The sequence below is a fragment of the Physella acuta genome, unplaced genomic scaffold (genome assembly GCF_028476545.2).
Source record: "Physella acuta isolate Inbredline_101_S28 unplaced genomic scaffold, ASM2847654v3 ptg000011l, whole genome shotgun sequence".
In the NCBI taxonomy this organism is placed as follows: Eukaryota; Metazoa; Mollusca; class Gastropoda; family Physidae; genus Physella; species Physella acuta.
In genome coordinates this window covers 561,223-578,192 of record NW_026731531.1, presented here as the reverse complement: position 1 = coordinate 578,192, position 16,970 = coordinate 561,223, and the positions used below count along the sequence as shown (strand labels likewise).

General features: G+C 40.0%; 1 protein-coding gene across 4 annotated transcripts in view; it reads left to right on the top strand.

Moving 5' to 3' along the window:
• LOC131934523 (zinc finger ZZ-type and EF-hand domain-containing protein 1) overlaps positions 1–16,970 on the top strand; it is a 59,662-nt gene continuing 42,692 nt past the window's right edge. For all 4 annotated transcript variants that reach the window (XM_059290565.1, XM_059290585.1, XM_059290582.1 and 1 more), the window contains exons 1-29: positions 1–172; positions 1,389–1,425; positions 1,620–1,701; positions 1,837–1,918; positions 2,107–2,178; positions 2,384–2,593; positions 3,369–3,492; positions 3,739–3,844; positions 3,959–4,018; positions 4,267–4,413; positions 4,620–4,672; positions 4,961–5,039; positions 5,268–5,402; positions 5,746–5,865; positions 5,975–6,084; positions 6,195–6,275; positions 6,387–6,515; positions 6,630–6,715; positions 6,959–7,014; positions 7,159–7,266; positions 7,500–7,562; positions 7,844–7,886; positions 8,147–8,260; positions 9,192–9,293; positions 9,901–10,004; positions 10,087–10,207; positions 10,513–10,639; positions 11,575–11,645; positions 11,966–12,073. In XM_059290565.1, coding sequence (XP_059146548.1) covers positions 116–172; positions 1,389–1,425; positions 1,620–1,701; positions 1,837–1,918; positions 2,107–2,178; positions 2,384–2,593; positions 3,369–3,492; positions 3,739–3,844; positions 3,959–4,018; positions 4,267–4,413; positions 4,620–4,672; positions 4,961–5,039; positions 5,268–5,402; positions 5,746–5,865; positions 5,975–6,084; positions 6,195–6,275; positions 6,387–6,515; positions 6,630–6,715; positions 6,959–7,014; positions 7,159–7,266; positions 7,500–7,562; positions 7,844–7,886; positions 8,147–8,260; positions 9,192–9,293; positions 9,901–10,004; positions 10,087–10,207; positions 10,513–10,639; positions 11,575–11,645; positions 11,966–12,073 — 2,787 coding nt within the window. In that variant the 5' untranslated portion in view covers positions 1–115. The remainder of the gene's footprint in view (positions 173–1,388; positions 1,426–1,619; positions 1,702–1,836; positions 1,919–2,106; positions 2,179–2,383; positions 2,594–3,368; positions 3,493–3,738; positions 3,845–3,958; positions 4,019–4,266; positions 4,414–4,619; positions 4,673–4,960; positions 5,040–5,267; positions 5,403–5,745; positions 5,866–5,974; positions 6,085–6,194; positions 6,276–6,386; positions 6,516–6,629; positions 6,716–6,958; positions 7,015–7,158; positions 7,267–7,499; positions 7,563–7,843; positions 7,887–8,146; positions 8,261–9,191; positions 9,294–9,900; positions 10,005–10,086; positions 10,208–10,512; positions 10,640–11,574; positions 11,646–11,965; positions 12,074–16,970) is intronic.

The following is a 16,970-nucleotide window of genomic DNA, read 5'->3' as shown; positions in this document are numbered from 1 at the left end:
AATTTCCGGTCGAGGAAAATTTGGTAGATTTTTATTGACAGAACAGTAGTTCCATTTCCTCGAAATGAGATTCATTTTATATTATTATTTGATTAGGCATAAATCTTCATAGAAAATGGGAAATTCTTTAAGTGATAGTGATGATGAGGGAAAAGTCGAGGCACCTATAGATGTAGGTTATTGAAAGTTAAAAAAATAAAATAAACATTAAACATTTTTAAACAATGAACGAATATTGAATATTGAACACTTGATTTTCTGATTTAAGACATTTTAATTTTTTAAGTTGAATGAATTGAAGTAGACTAGATCTAGATTTCTAGATCTAGACTCTAGATCTATATCTAGATTTAGAATCTAGCTACTTCTACAATTCTGAATTTACATGTCATTTGACATTTCAGAACAATAAGTTGATGAACTGTGGACTTGTCACATAGAGTCTAGAACTTTTTTTTTTACTAATCTAAATCACTAATCTACACTAATCTAGACTACAGAGTAGTCTTTATCTGTCTAGATCTAGACAGATCTAATGTAGATCTAGACTCTCTAGTTCTAGATCTAGATGTTTGATAACATTTCTTAGAAATCTAGATTTAGTCAACAAAGTTACTTACTAGGCCTATTGTATTTATATAAATATTTAAGAAAACAAAATCCAACAATCAGGCCTATTGAATAGCTGTGTGTGTATGAAAGGCTATACATGATTATGATATGATTAGGTATGATAGATGTGTAGATGATAGTATTAAGGCCTAATAATATTAATATAGTATAATGGTATAAATAATGTATAATGATAGGCTGAGTAAGGCTAGGCTAGGCCAGGCCGATGAAATACAATAGTTAATTCATTGTATGATGAAATGTGTGCTCAGGCTCAGTGATAGTTTGACTGTAGATACAACACTAGATCTAGATGACTTAGTTATAAAAATAATATAAATATAGATCTAATTGTTAAAAACATTTATTATTTTGAGAGTTTGTCAATGTCAATTGATTTTACTTTACATTAATTTTAGTCCTTAAACCAATCCTCTAACATTTTCACTGTTAGGATAACAACAGTGAGGTTAAAAAAAATAATTCAATTTTACATAGTGGTTATTCACACCTGGGTCTGTTTTAGTTAGGAATGTATTTGATAAAATAATCCACACAAAAAACGTTTCAATGTCCTACATAATTCATAAAAGGTTTACATTTTAATAATATGTAGGCTAGTAAAACCAAATTAAATGTCAGGTCCGATTTTGTTTATTCCAACACTATTCCAGAAGGTCACTATTTCATAGTTACTTAGTTTGTATGGACAAAATTTTAGAACATTTAAGTTACATTTCAAGTGTTGCTTTATGTATGAGTTAATCTATTTCTAGGCAGATGATGAAGTTTCAGATGGAGATGATGCAAGTGGTTAGTTCCCTACTTTACTTTAATTAGTAACAATTTTTAGTGATAATTAAGAATTATATTCATAGAGAAATACTATTGACCTGCTTAGTTTAAGAAGTCTAAATTTAATGATGTTTAAGCTATTAGATTAAGCATTATATTTTTAACATAAGGAAATATTGTTTAATTAAAATATGTTATGAAAACTTTTACAGAAAGTGAGACAAGGCCAACAACAGATTTATGTCATCTCTTCAGTGATAATGCAACATTGCGTGCCACAGCTACTAAAGTCAAGTAATAAAATCTATTTATTTTTCATCCTTGTTGGTGCAAGCATTCAATCTTGGAATTACTCAAACATGTATTCTTATTGTTGAAATATATAACCCTTCTACGACGACTCAATGAATGTACTGTTTGTTTCTCCAGGGAAAAGATACCAGAAAATGTCATCCTGCAGCACAACTCTCACATCATGCAGTGGCTGGAAGCCAGGCTTGAAAGAATGGATGTAGGTTCAAAGCTCATCTGTGTTCACACCATCTGGGTTTTGGTGTTTTGTTATGAATTTTGATGGTCATAATGATCTTAATACAGGATTAAGTTTAAAGCTGATTTAAAATATGCAAATTTTAAAACTTAAAAATTCTTTTATTATTGAATCAAAAATGTGATATTTGCTCTGTGATATTGTTACAGGACAGTATCACACTTGCTCAGTTTTGTGACATGCTAATGAACCAAGGAGTAGAACGTTGTGAGGCTCTTAAAGTAAGTCAGATTTATACATTGGTATAACATACCACAGTTTTGTGAACTGTGTTTATCCTTGGATAGTATAGGTCCTCAAAAACTTCTAGATGTCTGATAAAGATTTTGTTATTATTTTATGTTTAAAATATATAATAAAATTATGAATACTTGTTTTGTAATAAAATAGATTTAAATATAATTTTGGTTTAACTGTTGATTCTAGGCATTCCATCAATTTGACTGTGATGGCAGTGGGGTGGCAGATGTGCAGACCATGATAGAAGCAATGAGCCAGTTTTCTAGCCGCAGTGCCCTGGGTGAGCTTGGCAAGTCAATCAGAATTCTCCAATCATGTTCCCTCACCCCTGGGTTTGTGGACGTCTACGCAGGGACTACACATCATGTAGATAAACACGGTGCTCGTATTCTTAAGGTAGCTAACGTTTACATTTTGTTTACTAACAACCCTAGTATTCTTAAGGACGTTCACAAATATTTGTATGGCTGTTAATATATTATGTCATGTCGTATCTTTAAAGTATATAATAAACATGGTGTTGTATTTCGTAAAGTATTTAGCATTTTAAGTTACAAATAACAAATATAAAAAAGTAAAGTTACCCTTTCTAACCTAAAGAATAGGTATGGTCAGTTCTATGCTTTTACTTTTTCTAACACAAGCCAGGTACCCATCAGAGTTAGGTAGGCTCAAGGACATTCTAAGGACTTGATTCTGAGATCTAAACTTGAGACATTCTGGTTAGCAGTCAAACGCTGTACTGACCAACTATGCCGTACCATTTTAACATATAAATGACTTAAATTCTGTGAATTTCGACCAATAACTTAAACCCTGAAGATGGAGTTAGAAAATATTTGGTTTTTATTGAGTTAGTTAGTCTTAGGTTTTCTTGTAGTTACATGGCAGGAGATGCAAAATAGAATTTATTTTATTACAGTATTTAAAACATTCTTATAACTAAATATCTTCAATTTAGTAAAACATATGTATGTTTATTTTATCTTTAGTAGTTCAATTACCTCAAAGAAATATTTAAAAGTGCTGCATTTCCGTACTTATTTTAAATTAAAATGTTTTTTATATTTTAGGTGTCATAATGTTTACATATTTTGTTACTTCTAGAAAAGATTTCTCAATTCTCTCCATCAAGAATAAGAAGCCAATAAAATGTTGTCTTTACTTTCAGTATTTATTAAGAAACCGAGCAGAAAGCACATCTCTTCCATTTCCATATCTAAATAGTTTTAACAATGTATACATCATGAGGTCATCAGTACTGAAATCCTTGCTCAATGCAACAAAAGAAGAAGGTATCTATATTTTAATTTCATTTAATTTAGGCTTGATAAGCAGTAATATATATTGACGTTAGTTTTGTTCGTTGAAATCCTTGCTCAATGCAACAAAAAAAGAAGGTATCTATATTTTTACTTAATTTAATTTAGGCTTGATAAACAGTAATATATATTGACGTTAGTTTTGTTCTTTGAAATAGAATGTAATACTATTGTACTTTGGTTTTGATCTCTAACTGTAAGTACAAACAAATATTTTAGTGAAAGATTTTGAGGTTGAAAGTGAACTGAGTGAAGTAGAAAAACGCACAATCTACAACTGTATAAGCAACATCGAGGTATCATCAAATCACTCAGAGGCTCATCTGTAAGTAGTCTTTAGCAGTTAAAAATCATAACATTTATTAAAATCTTAATATTACTTTTTGCTATAAAAAAACAAAAACATGAGCATGTTAAATAATTTTTTTTCTAAATTCAGATTAAGAAGCAATTCAACATTTTGGCAATCTGATGGGGCAGCAAGGTCACATTGGATAAGGTAATCCTTGATGCTGCTCAACTATTCTTATCCAAGTGTAGTCTTTAAAGATGGCTTTCTAAAATAGTATTTGTGTCATAACTTTCAGCAATGTTTTTAAAAGACATTGTGTCATAAAAACATCATGTTAAATAACTTTTATCAATTATCTTCCTAATGACTTTATTTTAAAATATCACACTATCAAATTTAAAAAAACTGACTTCTCATCCATAACAATATAATTTTAAATGCACTTATTCTAACAGACTCCATATCAAGAATAATATTATGTTAAAGCACTTGTCTATTGGAGTGGTATCAACTGACCAGAGTTATATGCCTGAACTGGTCACCATTTCTGTTGGTCAGTCACCCAATAAGCTGAGAGAAATCAAAGAAATTAAAATTGAAAAGTAGGTTTTAGTGAATTTGTGTTGAGGCTAGAAATTCCAGCAATATTATTTAGGAATGTATTTGTTCCGTGTGTTAAATTCGGTTTGTGTTTTTGTAGCTATATATCAGTAATTAAAAAATTCGGCCTGACATATTTTACATTTTAATAATATTATTTAGGAATGTATTTGTTTCACTGAGTTAAATTTGTTTTGTTTTCCTGTAGCCATATAACAGGCAGAGTTTTGCTGTTGAAGAACATGAAGGTGCACTATGCATGTGAGTATCAATATTTATTCATTGAAAATGTTTCTACAACACAGACTTGAACTGATGGATTGTTTGTTGTCTTGTTAATTTGCTGATACAACTGTTTGTACTTTCTAGCTTACACATTCACATTAGCCACCTCTATGTTTAGCAAACACTGAGAGCCCTGATGATATTGCTGATTGTGGAAATATTAAAACAGTTTCTTAACATGAAATATGATTAGTCACTTAGAATTGAATGAGTCATATTTTATACTATAGATTTTGTAACAAATAAATTGTATTTTTTCTCCAGACATTCAAATCAATATAAAACGTTGCCATGGAGATGGGTGTGATACAAGAATACATGGGGTCAGGGCTGTAGGGTTCAAGTATGTACTCTTTATTTTTGGATGCAAAATATGAAGTAAAATGATAGAGCTTAACATGATTATTATAGTTTTTTCAAAGTAATCATACAATTTATATTTCAGACAGCCTCAAGAAAGGTTAAATTAATAGTTTAAAATAAACATATTTGCAAACAAACCATTTCCATTTTTGAAAACTCCAAACAAGTAGAAAAAAAACTCCATTGTTTTTCCCATGTGTATCTTCAGGTTGGTGAAGGAACAAGGGGTGACAACTGTGTTAGATGCCTCAGCATTATGGTACCTTCAAGTGTTGACAACTACTATATCACTGAACCTGCCACAATCTCCAGCACTAAGGACAACTCTCTTAGCACATACAAAGTAAGGCTATAGTCTATAATGGGAATACAAACCAAACAAGACGAGGGAAATTTGCTATGTATTGTGCTCCATACTCTTTGCTTTTGATAATTTTTTATTTGGCATGAAATATTTATGCCAGAAAATTTTTACGCAGAAAGTAATTTGCTTATGCTATGTTTCTGTTCCTATGTTCAGAAAATCAAAGGAGTCGATGTAAAAGTTAACTGGATCTATATTTCTGTCCTCGTGTTTAGATGTCACTGTTGAGTAAAAATTTACTGAAACTATTTCTGTCCCTACTTTCAGAAAATCCCTGGAGTCAATGTAAAAATTAACAAACTATTTCTGTCCGTACTTTCAGAAAATCCCTGGAGTCGATGCCTCCACTTATCCTGAGCTCTTCCAGCACAGAAAAACCAGCATTTTTAAGCAGATCAGTTTTACAAGAGATAGAAAACTTTGCTGAGAAGTTGGCTCAAAGGTAAGAATTTGTTTACCTGCATGGCTTGCACTTTAAATTACATCAATACCAGTATTATTGTATAACAAACTTTGATTGGCTGAGGAAATTTTTTTTTATTCTTCTATAGCCCAGATTCACCAGACCAGCTGACAGTTGAGGGGCTTCAAGTTATCTTAGCATTAAACTTGGCCAGGGGTAGTGTTGCAGGACTTGTCAGGTTTTTGAACAAGATTGTTGGTGAGTAAATCAAACATATTTTGTTTCGTTTATTTAATTAAGTTTTTTATTTTACCGTTAATTATTGAGTTAATGCACTAAACAATGTCTTAAAATATTTTTATTCCTAGAAATTCCCAGTTTAAAACTTCCCTGTGTAGATCTACTAGCTAAAGCAGTTGCTGCTAGAAATAGTTGTTGGGAGAAGTTGGGTAAGTCACCTAACAATTGGATCAATGTTCCCTTCATTCCAGTGATCAAGCTGATGTTTCTATGTTCCTACTTGTACTAGCATGATGTTAAAAATGTCCAATTTTTTAAAGGTGCTTATATCCCTGTGACATATTTGGCCTCTGATGGTGGATCAGGTTCTTCAAATGTTGGACCGGATGCTGTGGTTGAATCACGTCCAGCGTCCAACACGAGGAGTCAGGTGTCCATTAACACAAGAGGTATGTGGGCCACATCAGCACACAGAAGTCACATGACACAGAATTTGAGTCTATCATTTTCAAACCCATTTTTAACATTGAACACGTTCATGAGTGTCATTTTTCTTTATACAGTGTACCTAACAGAGAATGGGAAAACCAAATGTACCATGATCTTTAAAGCTGAAGAAAATATTCAACTAACAAAAGTCAGAATTCAGGTTTGATGATTTTCTTTGCACTATTAAGGGAGACAAATTTATTATGTTACAAAACGGGAAGCTTTAATTAGATAAAAACGAATTTATTGCTTCATTTGTTTTAGGTTTTTATAGTAAGAAAACGTCTGTTATGTTTGTGTTTAAATCGAACAGATTTTGTCTGAATACTATTGTAGCACTGTGTATGTAATAATTAGGGTTAACTTGTACAACTAAATAAAGTGAATGATTTATTTACTTCAGGTAGCCTCAGGGAACAAAGGCCCAAAGTATGGGCTTATTTTTGTTTACAACCCAGAGTAAGTTTTCATCTTTTGTTTCCTTAGGTAACCGTCAAATCATGTTACTGTTATAAGCTGCTTATAGTTTAACACACCAAACCTGATTATAATCATAGCTATGTTAGGGGTATAATAAACTGATGTTTCATAATTTTATTCTAGATCAGTGTCAGAGCTGAGCCCGAAGTTTGATGCAGAGGAACACATCAACTACTTTTCTAAATATGATTTCTGGAGGGAAAAGGAATTTGAATTTAGTATATCATACAGGTCTGTCTGCTTTTGTTATAATAGATACATAGTGTTTTGTTTATTTTGTTTAGTAGGTCTTATGCTACAACATATTTAAGGGTAAATTAACTCTTCATAGCCTACACAATTGTGTTAATCAAAGTGTTCTTATGTATTTGTAGCAAGTCTGTTTTGCTGTTTTTATTTTTTAATAAATTTTAATCTATTAATACTTGAAGTGTTAAAGGATAATTTTTTCAATAAACTTTTAGAAATGCTGGTCTTGGTGGATTAGCAGACAACCCTGTTTGTTTCTTTCAAGTAGACAATGATTGGTAAGTTTGTTATAATGATTGCTTATTAAAATAATTGCTAGGTTTGTTAAAATAATTTTCAGCTTCTTATAATAATTGTTAGGTTTCTATAGATTTTGTTCATTGCTTGTTACAATTTTTTTTAAAAATATAAAAATAATTGGTACATCATCTATCACATGATATATTTAAAACACTTGATGGTATTGTAATGTAACCTTAGTGCCACAGTTTCACAACACATCTTATAATATGGAGAATTTTAATCTGAACACCATGTATACAATTATTACAACTTTCAGTGATGAAGTTGATGCCCCTGTTCTTTGGAATGCTGTAGGAAAGGTGACATTGACTTACTCTATTGGTGGAGATTACTGTTAAAATGTTATTTTAAAACTTAGTTCAAATACAAGCATATAGCCTTTTTTAAAACTTAAATATTAAATAACTGCTTTTTAAAACTTAGTTAATATTACTGTACTACCTTTTTAAATTAGTTAAATTGTTTTTAAAAACAAAATATCAACATCTTTTTAAAACCTAGTTAACTATCACTTGCCCTTTTAAAAAGTGTATTGAAAGATAAAAACTTCTTGTCGCAGTACATCCTAGTGAAATTCCTGGAACCCAGGCATGAGTCAGCCACAAAACTTGGCATTGTGTCCATCAAGTTCTATGGCCTCACCAAGAATCTTATCCTGGACACTAAGTCATTGGTAGGTTCAATCTGTGATGTTTTGTTTGAAAACAATATTTTGTAACTTGAAAAAGTCATTGGTAGGTTGAGTCTGATGTTTTGTTTGGTAGGTACAGTCTGTGATGTTTTGTTTGGTAGGTTCAGTCTGTGATGTTTTGTTTGGTAGGTTCAGTCTGTGATGTTTTGTTTGGTAGGTTCAGTTTGTGATGTTTTGTTTGGTAGGTTCAGTCTGTGAAGTTTTGTTTGGTAGGTTCAGTCTGATGTTTTGTTTGGTAGGTTCAGTCTGTGATGTTTTGTTTGGTAGATTCAGTCTGATGTTTTGTTTGGTAGGTTCAGTCTGTGATGTTTTGTTTCAAAACAATATTTTGTAACTTGACTGAGGTGCATTTAAAAAAAAAGTTGAGTGTGGCTTTTTTTGTTTTCAAAAACAGACCTTGGCATTTTGAATTGTTTTCCTTGAAAACATTGTCATGTTTTATTGTTACCTGGTTTTATTGTTTATCTCTGTGCTGAATGTGTCTGTTCTTTGTGTGTAAACTTTGTGCTGACTGTGTCACTGGTGTGCCTGGCCTTAGTGTGTAAACTTTGTACTGACTGTATGCTTGTTCTTAGTGTGTAAACTTTGTGCTGACTTTGTGTCTGACCTTAGTGTGTAAACTTTGTGCTGACTTTGTGTCTGGCCTTAGTGTGTAAACTTTGTGCTGACTATGTGTCTGACCTTAGTGTGTAAACTTTGTGCTGACTATGTGTCTGACCTTAGTGTGTAAACTTTGTGCTGACTATGTGTCTGACCTTAGTGTGTAAACTTTGTGCTGACTTTGTGTCTGTCCTTAGTGTGTAAACTTTGTGCTGACTATGTGTCTGACCTTAGTGTGTAAACTTTGTGCTGACTTTGTGTCTGGCCTTAGTGTGTAAACTTTGTGCTGACTGTGTGTCTGTTGTGTCTACAGAAATCTGTGGCTGTACCAGACCCATCCAAGAGACAGATCTGTGAAATTCCTGAGGTTGTCAGTGTGGTCTCAACATTCACCACGGACATTGCCACAGAACAGGTACTTTACAGTAATACAATTTGTTGTACTGCCACAGAACAGGTACTTTACAGTAATACAGTTAGTTGTATTGCCACAGAACAGGTACTTTACAGTAATACAATTTGTTGTACTGCCACAGAACAGGTACTTTACAGTAATACAGTTAGTTGTATTGCCACAGAACAGGTACTTTACAGTAATACAGTTAGTTGTATTGCCACAGAACAGGTACTTTACAGTAATACAGTTAGTTGTATTGCCACAGAACAGGTACTTTACAGTAATACAGTTAGTTGTATTGCCACAGAACAGGTACTTTACAGTAATACAGTTAGTTGTAATGTCACAGAACAGGTACTTTACAGTAATACAGTTAGTTGTATTGCAACAGAACAGGTGCTTTACAGTAATACAATTAGTTGTACTAGCAATTGCTTTCATGATATGCCTCAATGTTGAAAATTTCCTTCTCTGTTCCTTGCCAATAAAACTGACCTCTATACTGACTGCTCTCTGCTGATCACCTTCTCACAGGAGGTCCCTACTGATCCCATATTTTCAAATTCTAGTAAATTCTGAGTTTTAAAAAAATGTCTTACCCCTTTGTTTCCTGTCTGCGACTCAGGTGAAGAAAAGAGGGCGTGTTGTAAAGCCTCAGTTTGAATTTCTGGATTTGTCTGACCTGGATGTCAGCCAGTTATGGAACTTGTACACAGTTTGTGAAAAAAGGTTGGTAGAGAACTCTTCTGTAACCTAAATAATTTTCATTTTAAATTGTTTATCCATTAATTCACTTTGTTCTTTATCACAGAATGTTCGAAGAGACAGGTGGTGGTAAAAATTATGACCACTGGAATCGGTCATCTCTGTTGGTTCTTCAGTTAATCCATGGCCTGATTCCTGTGTTGGCCACAAGTAGAGGGACCAGTGAGGTAAGCAGCTGGCTGTGTATCTCTACACATTTCATCTCAAACAATACTCAGAAAGTTGCCAGAACAATTTTACTTAACCTTGTCTTTTATTAAAAAAAAAGTTGTCTAATTCTATTAAATAGAATTTATTTAATTTTGGCTTCTATTTAAAAAAAACCAAAAGTTTTCTAATTATAGTAAAGATGACATATCTGTATAGTCAGTAAAATAAATGAAGAATTTTATCTTTTCCTTTGGCAACAATTGTTCTAAAAATATTATCCTAAAAAACTGGTTTGGTTTTTATTTTCCAATGTGGTCACCAGTCAAGCAGAGACAGCCTATTCCAGCGCTTGTGTAACATTGTCAACTCAGAAACTGTCACAGGCTCCGACCCCTCCAGCATTCACACACAAAACAAACTCAGGTTGATGAAGCAGATCATCATAGATGGTAAGTTGACATGTCAAGATATTTGACTGATAGATGGTAAGTTGGCATGTCAAGATATTTGTGATACATGGTATGTTGACATGTCAAGATAGTTGACTGTGATAGATGGTAAGTTGACATGTCAAGATATTTGACTGTGATAGATGGTATGTTGACATGTCAAGATATTTGACTGTGATAGATGGTATGTTGACATGTCAAGATATTTGACTGTGATAGATGGTATGTTGACATGTCAAGATATTTGACTGTGATAGATGGTATGTTGACATGTCAAGATATTTGTGATATATAGAAAGTTGACATGTTAATATATTTGACTGATAGATGGTAAGTTGACATGTCAAGATATTTGACTGATAGATGGTAAGTTGACATGTCAAGATATTTGACTGATAGATGGTATGTTGATATGTCAAGATATTTGACTGTGATAGATGCTATGTTGACATGTCAAGAAAGTTGACTTCAGTAGATATAATTTTGATAGATGGTATTCCCACTGAGGGAAAATTTTACATTAAAACTTTTGGTGATAAAAATTGAAAAAATCATTTATTTGACTATGTATTATAGTACAATTTTTTTTGTTTTAAAATTTACTTCTCCCTGGAAAAGCCAAAAAATCCCTTTGATTTGCTGTTAGAAATATGGCTATAACCGTTTTTTTGAGATGGAAAAAATCTTTCCTGTTTTTTTTTTCAAAAGCCCCATCATTTCTGTTTTAATGCCCCTACATAAATTGGGAAGTAAAGTTAAGGCATGGTTCACCATAGTCACTAAATAAGATAGCCGACATAAATTAGACTTCTAACCTGTAGCCTGTAATTCCTCACACTACGAAGACGAGACAATATCCAATAGGATGTAGAGTTAAACACTCCATGTCAGACCACACTGAAACTCTTGTGTAAAGTAAAATTTGTTTGTTTCAGGTGCACCTCTCTTCTTTCCTGAGAAGTCGAAGAAAAGAGTTGAATTGTTTAAACTGCTTAAATCTGTCACAGTAAGTTTACACTAATTAAACTGGACCCTCTGGCAACCCATGGCCGCTGATTGATCAGCCTGGTCTTTGTAACTTTTATGTGATGCTAAATTTTTAGTTTGTGATGTCAGTTTTTTTTTTTTACAAATTCTCTTGGCTTCCTATTTTACAGGTGTCAATTGATTTTTTGTTACAAATTCTGTCTTACTCTTGTCAACTGAATTGTTTACAAATTCTGTGTACCTTCCTATTTTCCAGCTGTCAATTGATTTTTTTTTTAACAAATTCTGTGTAGTTTCCTATTTTCCAGCTGTCAATTTGACTTTTCTCATTGGTTTCAGGACCAGTCCAGCATGCCTAGTATGTCTTTGGTCTTTCAGTCACTTTGCCAGTTCTTCAGCTCTGTTGACCCCAAGGGTCTCCTGGAGCTGCCCAACAACCCAACTGATGTAAGTAACAACAGGCTGCAGGTACCCCCTCACACACCCCCCCCACCCCCACCCTACATCAGCTCTGTTGACCCCAAGGGTCTCCTGGAGCTGCCCAACAACCCAACTGATGTAAGTAACAACAGGCTGCAGGTACCCCCTCACACACCCCACCCTACATCAGCTCTGTTGACCCCAAGGGTCTCCTGGAGCTGCCCAACAACCCAACTGATGTAAGTAACAACAGGCTGCAGGTACCCTCTCACACACCCCACCCCACCCCCACCCTACATCAGCTCTGTTGACCCCAAGGGTCTCCTGGAGCTGCCCAACAACCCAACTGATGTAAGTAACAACAGGCTGCAGGGACCCCCTCACACACCCCACCCCCACCCTACATCAGCTCTGTTGACCCCAAGGGTCTCCTGGAGCTGCCCAACAACCCAACTGATGTAAGTAACAACAGGCTGCAGGTACCCCCTCACACACCCCACCCCCACCCTACATCAGCTCTGTTGACCCCAAGGGTCTCCTGGAGCTGCCCAACAACCCAACTGATGTAAGTAACAACAGGCTGCAGGTACCCCCTCACACACCCCACCCTCACCCCCACCCTACATCAGCTCTGTTGACCCCAAGGGTCTCCTGGAGCTGCCCAACAACCCAACTGATGTAAGTAACAACAGGCTGCAGGTACCCCCTCACACACCCCACCCCACCCCCACCCTACATCAGCTCTGTTGACCCCAAGGGTCTCCTGCCCAACAACCCAACTGATGTAAGTAACAACAGGCTGCAGGTACCCCCTCACACACCCCACCCCCACCCTACATCAGCTCTGTTGACCCCAAGGGTCTCCTGCCCAACAACCCAACTGATGTAAGTAACAACAGGCTGCAGGTACCCCCTCACACACCCCCCCCCCCACCCCCACCCTACATCAGCTCTGTTGACCCCAAGGGTCTCCTGGAGCTGCCCAACAACCCAACTGATGTAAGTAACAACAGGCTGCAGGTACCCCCTCACACACCCCACCCCACCCCCACCCTACACCAGCTCTGTTGACCCCAAGGGTCTCCTGCCCAACAACCCAACTGATGTAAGTAACAACAGGCTGCAGGTACCCCCTCACACACCCCACCCCCACCCTAGCTCTGTTGACCCCAAGGGTCTCCTGGAGCTGCCCAACAACCCAACTGATGTAAGTAACAACAGGCTGCAGGTACCCCCTCACACACCCCACCCCCACCCTACATCAGCTCTGTTGACCCCAAGGGTCTCCTGGAGCTGCCCAACAACCCAACTGATGTAAGTAACAACAGGCTGCAGGTACCCCCTCACACACCCCACCCCCACCCTACACCAGCTCTGTTGACCCCAAGGGTCTCCTGGAGCTGCCCAACAACCCAACTGATGTAAGTAACAACAGGCTGCAGGTACCCCCTCACACACCCCACCCCACCCCCACCCTACACCAGCTCTGTTGACCCCAAGGGTCTCCTGCCCAACAACCCAACTGATGTAAGTAACAACAGGCTGCAGGTACCCCCTCACACACCCCACCCCCACCCTAGCTCTGTTGACCCCAAGGGTCTCCTGGAGCTGCCCAACAACCCAACTGATGTAAGTAACAACAGGCTGCAGGTACCCCCTCACACACCCCACCCCCACCCTACACCAGCTCTGTTGACCCCAAGGGTCTCCTGGAGCTGCCCAACAACCCAACTGATGTAAGTAACAACAGGCTGCAGGTACCCCCTCACACACCCCACCCCCACCCTACATTAGCTCTGTTGACCCCAAGGGTCTCCTGGAGCTGCCCAACAACCCAACTGATGTAAGTAACAACAGACTGCAGGTACCCCCTCACACGCCCCACCCCCACCCTACATCAGCTCTGTTGACCCCAAGGGTCTCCTGGAGCTGCCCAACAACCCAACTGATGTAAGTAACAACAGGCTGCAGGTACCCCCTCACACACCCCACCCCCACCCCCACCCTACATCAGCTCTGTTGACCCCAAGGGTCTCCTGGAGCTGCCCAACAACCCAACTGATGTAAGTAACAACAGACTGCAGGTACCCCCTCACACGCCCCACCCCCACCCTACATCAGCTCTGTTGACCCCAAGGGTCTCCTGGAGCTGCCCAACAACCCAACTGATGTAAGTAACACCAGGCTGCAGGTACCCCCTCACACACCCCACCCCCACCCTACATTAGCTCTGTTGACCCCAAGGGTCTCCTGGAGCTGCCCAACAACCCAACTGATGTAAGTAACAACAGGTTGCAGGTACCCCCTCACACACCCCACCCTACATCAGCTCTGTTGACCCCAAGGGTCTCCTGGAGCTGCCCAACAACCCAACTGATGTAAGTAACAACAGGCTGCAGGTACCCCCTCACACACCCCACCCCCACCCTACATCAGCTCTGTTGACCCCAAGGGTCTCCTGGAGCTGCCCAACAACCCAACTGATGTAAGTAACAACAGGCTGCAGGTACCCTCTCACACACCCCACCCCCACCCTACACCAGCTCTGTTGACCCCAAGGGTCTCCTGGAGCTGCCCAACAACCCAACTGATGTAAGTAACAACAGGCTGCAGGTACCCCCTCACACACCCCACCCCCACCCTACATCAGCTCTGTTGACCCCAAGGGTCTCCTGGAGCTGCCCAACAACCCAACTGATGTAAGTAACAACAGGCTGCAGGTACCCCCTCACACACCCCACCCTACATCAGCTCCGTTGACCCCAAGGGTCTCCTGGAGCTGCCCAACAACCCAACTGATGTAAGTAACAACAGACTGCAGGTACCCCCTCACACACCCCACCCCACCCCCACCCTACATCAGCTCTGTTGACCCCAAGGGTCTCCTGGAGCTGCCCAACAACCCAACTGATGTAAGTAACAACAGGCTGCAGGTACCCCCTCACACACCCCACCCCACCCCCACCCTACACCAGCTCTGTTGACCCCAAGGGTCTCCTGACCAACAACCCAACTGATGTAAGTAACACCAGGCTGCAGGTACCCCCTCACACACCCCACCCCCACCCTACATCAGCTCTGTTGACCCCAAGGGTCTATGCCCAACAACCCAACTGATGTAAGTAACAACAGGCTGCAGGTACCCCCTCACACACCCCACCCCCACCCTACATCAGCTCTGTTGACCCCAAGGGTCTATGCCCAACAACCCAACTGATGTAAGTAACACCAGGCTGCAGGTACCCCCTCACACACCCCACCCTACATCAGCTCTGTTGACCCCAAGGGTCTCCTGGAGCTGCCCAACAACCCAACTGATGTAAGTAACAACAGGCTGCAGGTACCCCCTCACACACCCCACCCCCACCCTACATCAGCTCTGTTGACCCCAAGGGTCTCCTGGAGCTGCCCAACAACCCAACTGATGTAAGTAACAACAGGCTGTAGGTACCCCCTCACACACCCCACCCTACATCAGCTCTGTTGACCCCAAGGGTCTCCTGGAGCTGCCCAACAACCCAACTGATGTAAGTAACAACAGGCTGCAGGTACCCCCTCACACACCCCACCCCCACCCTACACCAGCTCTGTTGACCCCAAGGGTCTCCTGGAGCTGCCCAACAACCCAACTGATGTAAGTAACACCAGGCTGCAGGTACCCCCTCACACACCCCACCCCACCCCCACCCTACGTCAGCTCTGTTGACCCCAAGGGTCTCCTGGAGCTGCCCAACAACCCAACTGATGTAAGTAACAACAGTCTGCAGGTACCCCCTCACACACCCCACCCCACCCCCACCCTACACCAGCTCTGTTGACCCCAAGGGTCTCCTGGAGCTGCCCAACAACCCAACTGATGTAAGTAACAACAGGCTGCAGGTACCCTCTCACACACCCCACCCCCACCCTACATTAGCTCTGTTGACCCCAAGGGTCTCCTGCCCAACAACCCAACTGATGTAAGTAACAACAGGCTGCAGGTACCCCCTCACACACCCCACCCCACCCCCACCCTACATCAGCTCTGTTGACCCCAAGGGTCTCCTGGAGCTGCCCAACAACCCAACTGATGTAAGTAACAACAGGCTGCAGGTACCCCCTCACACACCCCACCCCCACCCCCACCCTACATCAGCTCTGTTGACCCCAAGGGTCTCCTGGAGCTGCCCAACAACCCAACTGATGTAAGTAACAACAGTCTGCAGGTACCCCCTCACACACCCCACCCCACCCCCACCCTACATCAGCTCTGTTGACCCCAAGGGTCTCCTGGAGCTGCCCAACAACCCAACTGATGTAAGTAACAACAGTCTGCAGGTACCCCCTCACACACCCCACCCTACATCAGCTCTGTTGACCCCAAGGGTCTCCTGGAGCTGCCCAACAACCCAACTGATGTAAGTAACAACAGGCTGCAGGTACCCCCTCACACACCCCACCCCACCCCCACCCTACACCAGCTCTGTTGACCCCAAGGGTCTCCTGCCCAACAACCCAACTGATGTAAGTAACACCAGGCTGCAGGTACCCCCTCACACACCCCACCCCACCCCCACCCTACGTCAGCTCTGTTGACCCCAAGGGTCTCCTGGAGCTGCCCAACAACCCAACTGATGTAAGTAACAACAGGCTGCAGGTACCCCCTCACACACCCCACCCCACCCCACATCAGCTCTGTTGACCCCAAGGGTCTCCTGGAGCTGCCCAACAACCCAACTGATGTAAGTAACAACAGGCTGCAGGTACCCCCTCACACACCCCACCCCACCCCCACCCTACATTAGCTCTGTTGACCCCAAGGGTCTCCTGCCCAACAACCCAACTGATGTAAGTAACAACAGTCTGCAGGTACCCCCTCACACACCCCACCCCACCCCCACCCTACATCAGCTCTGTTGACCCCAAGGGTCTCCTGGAGCTGCCC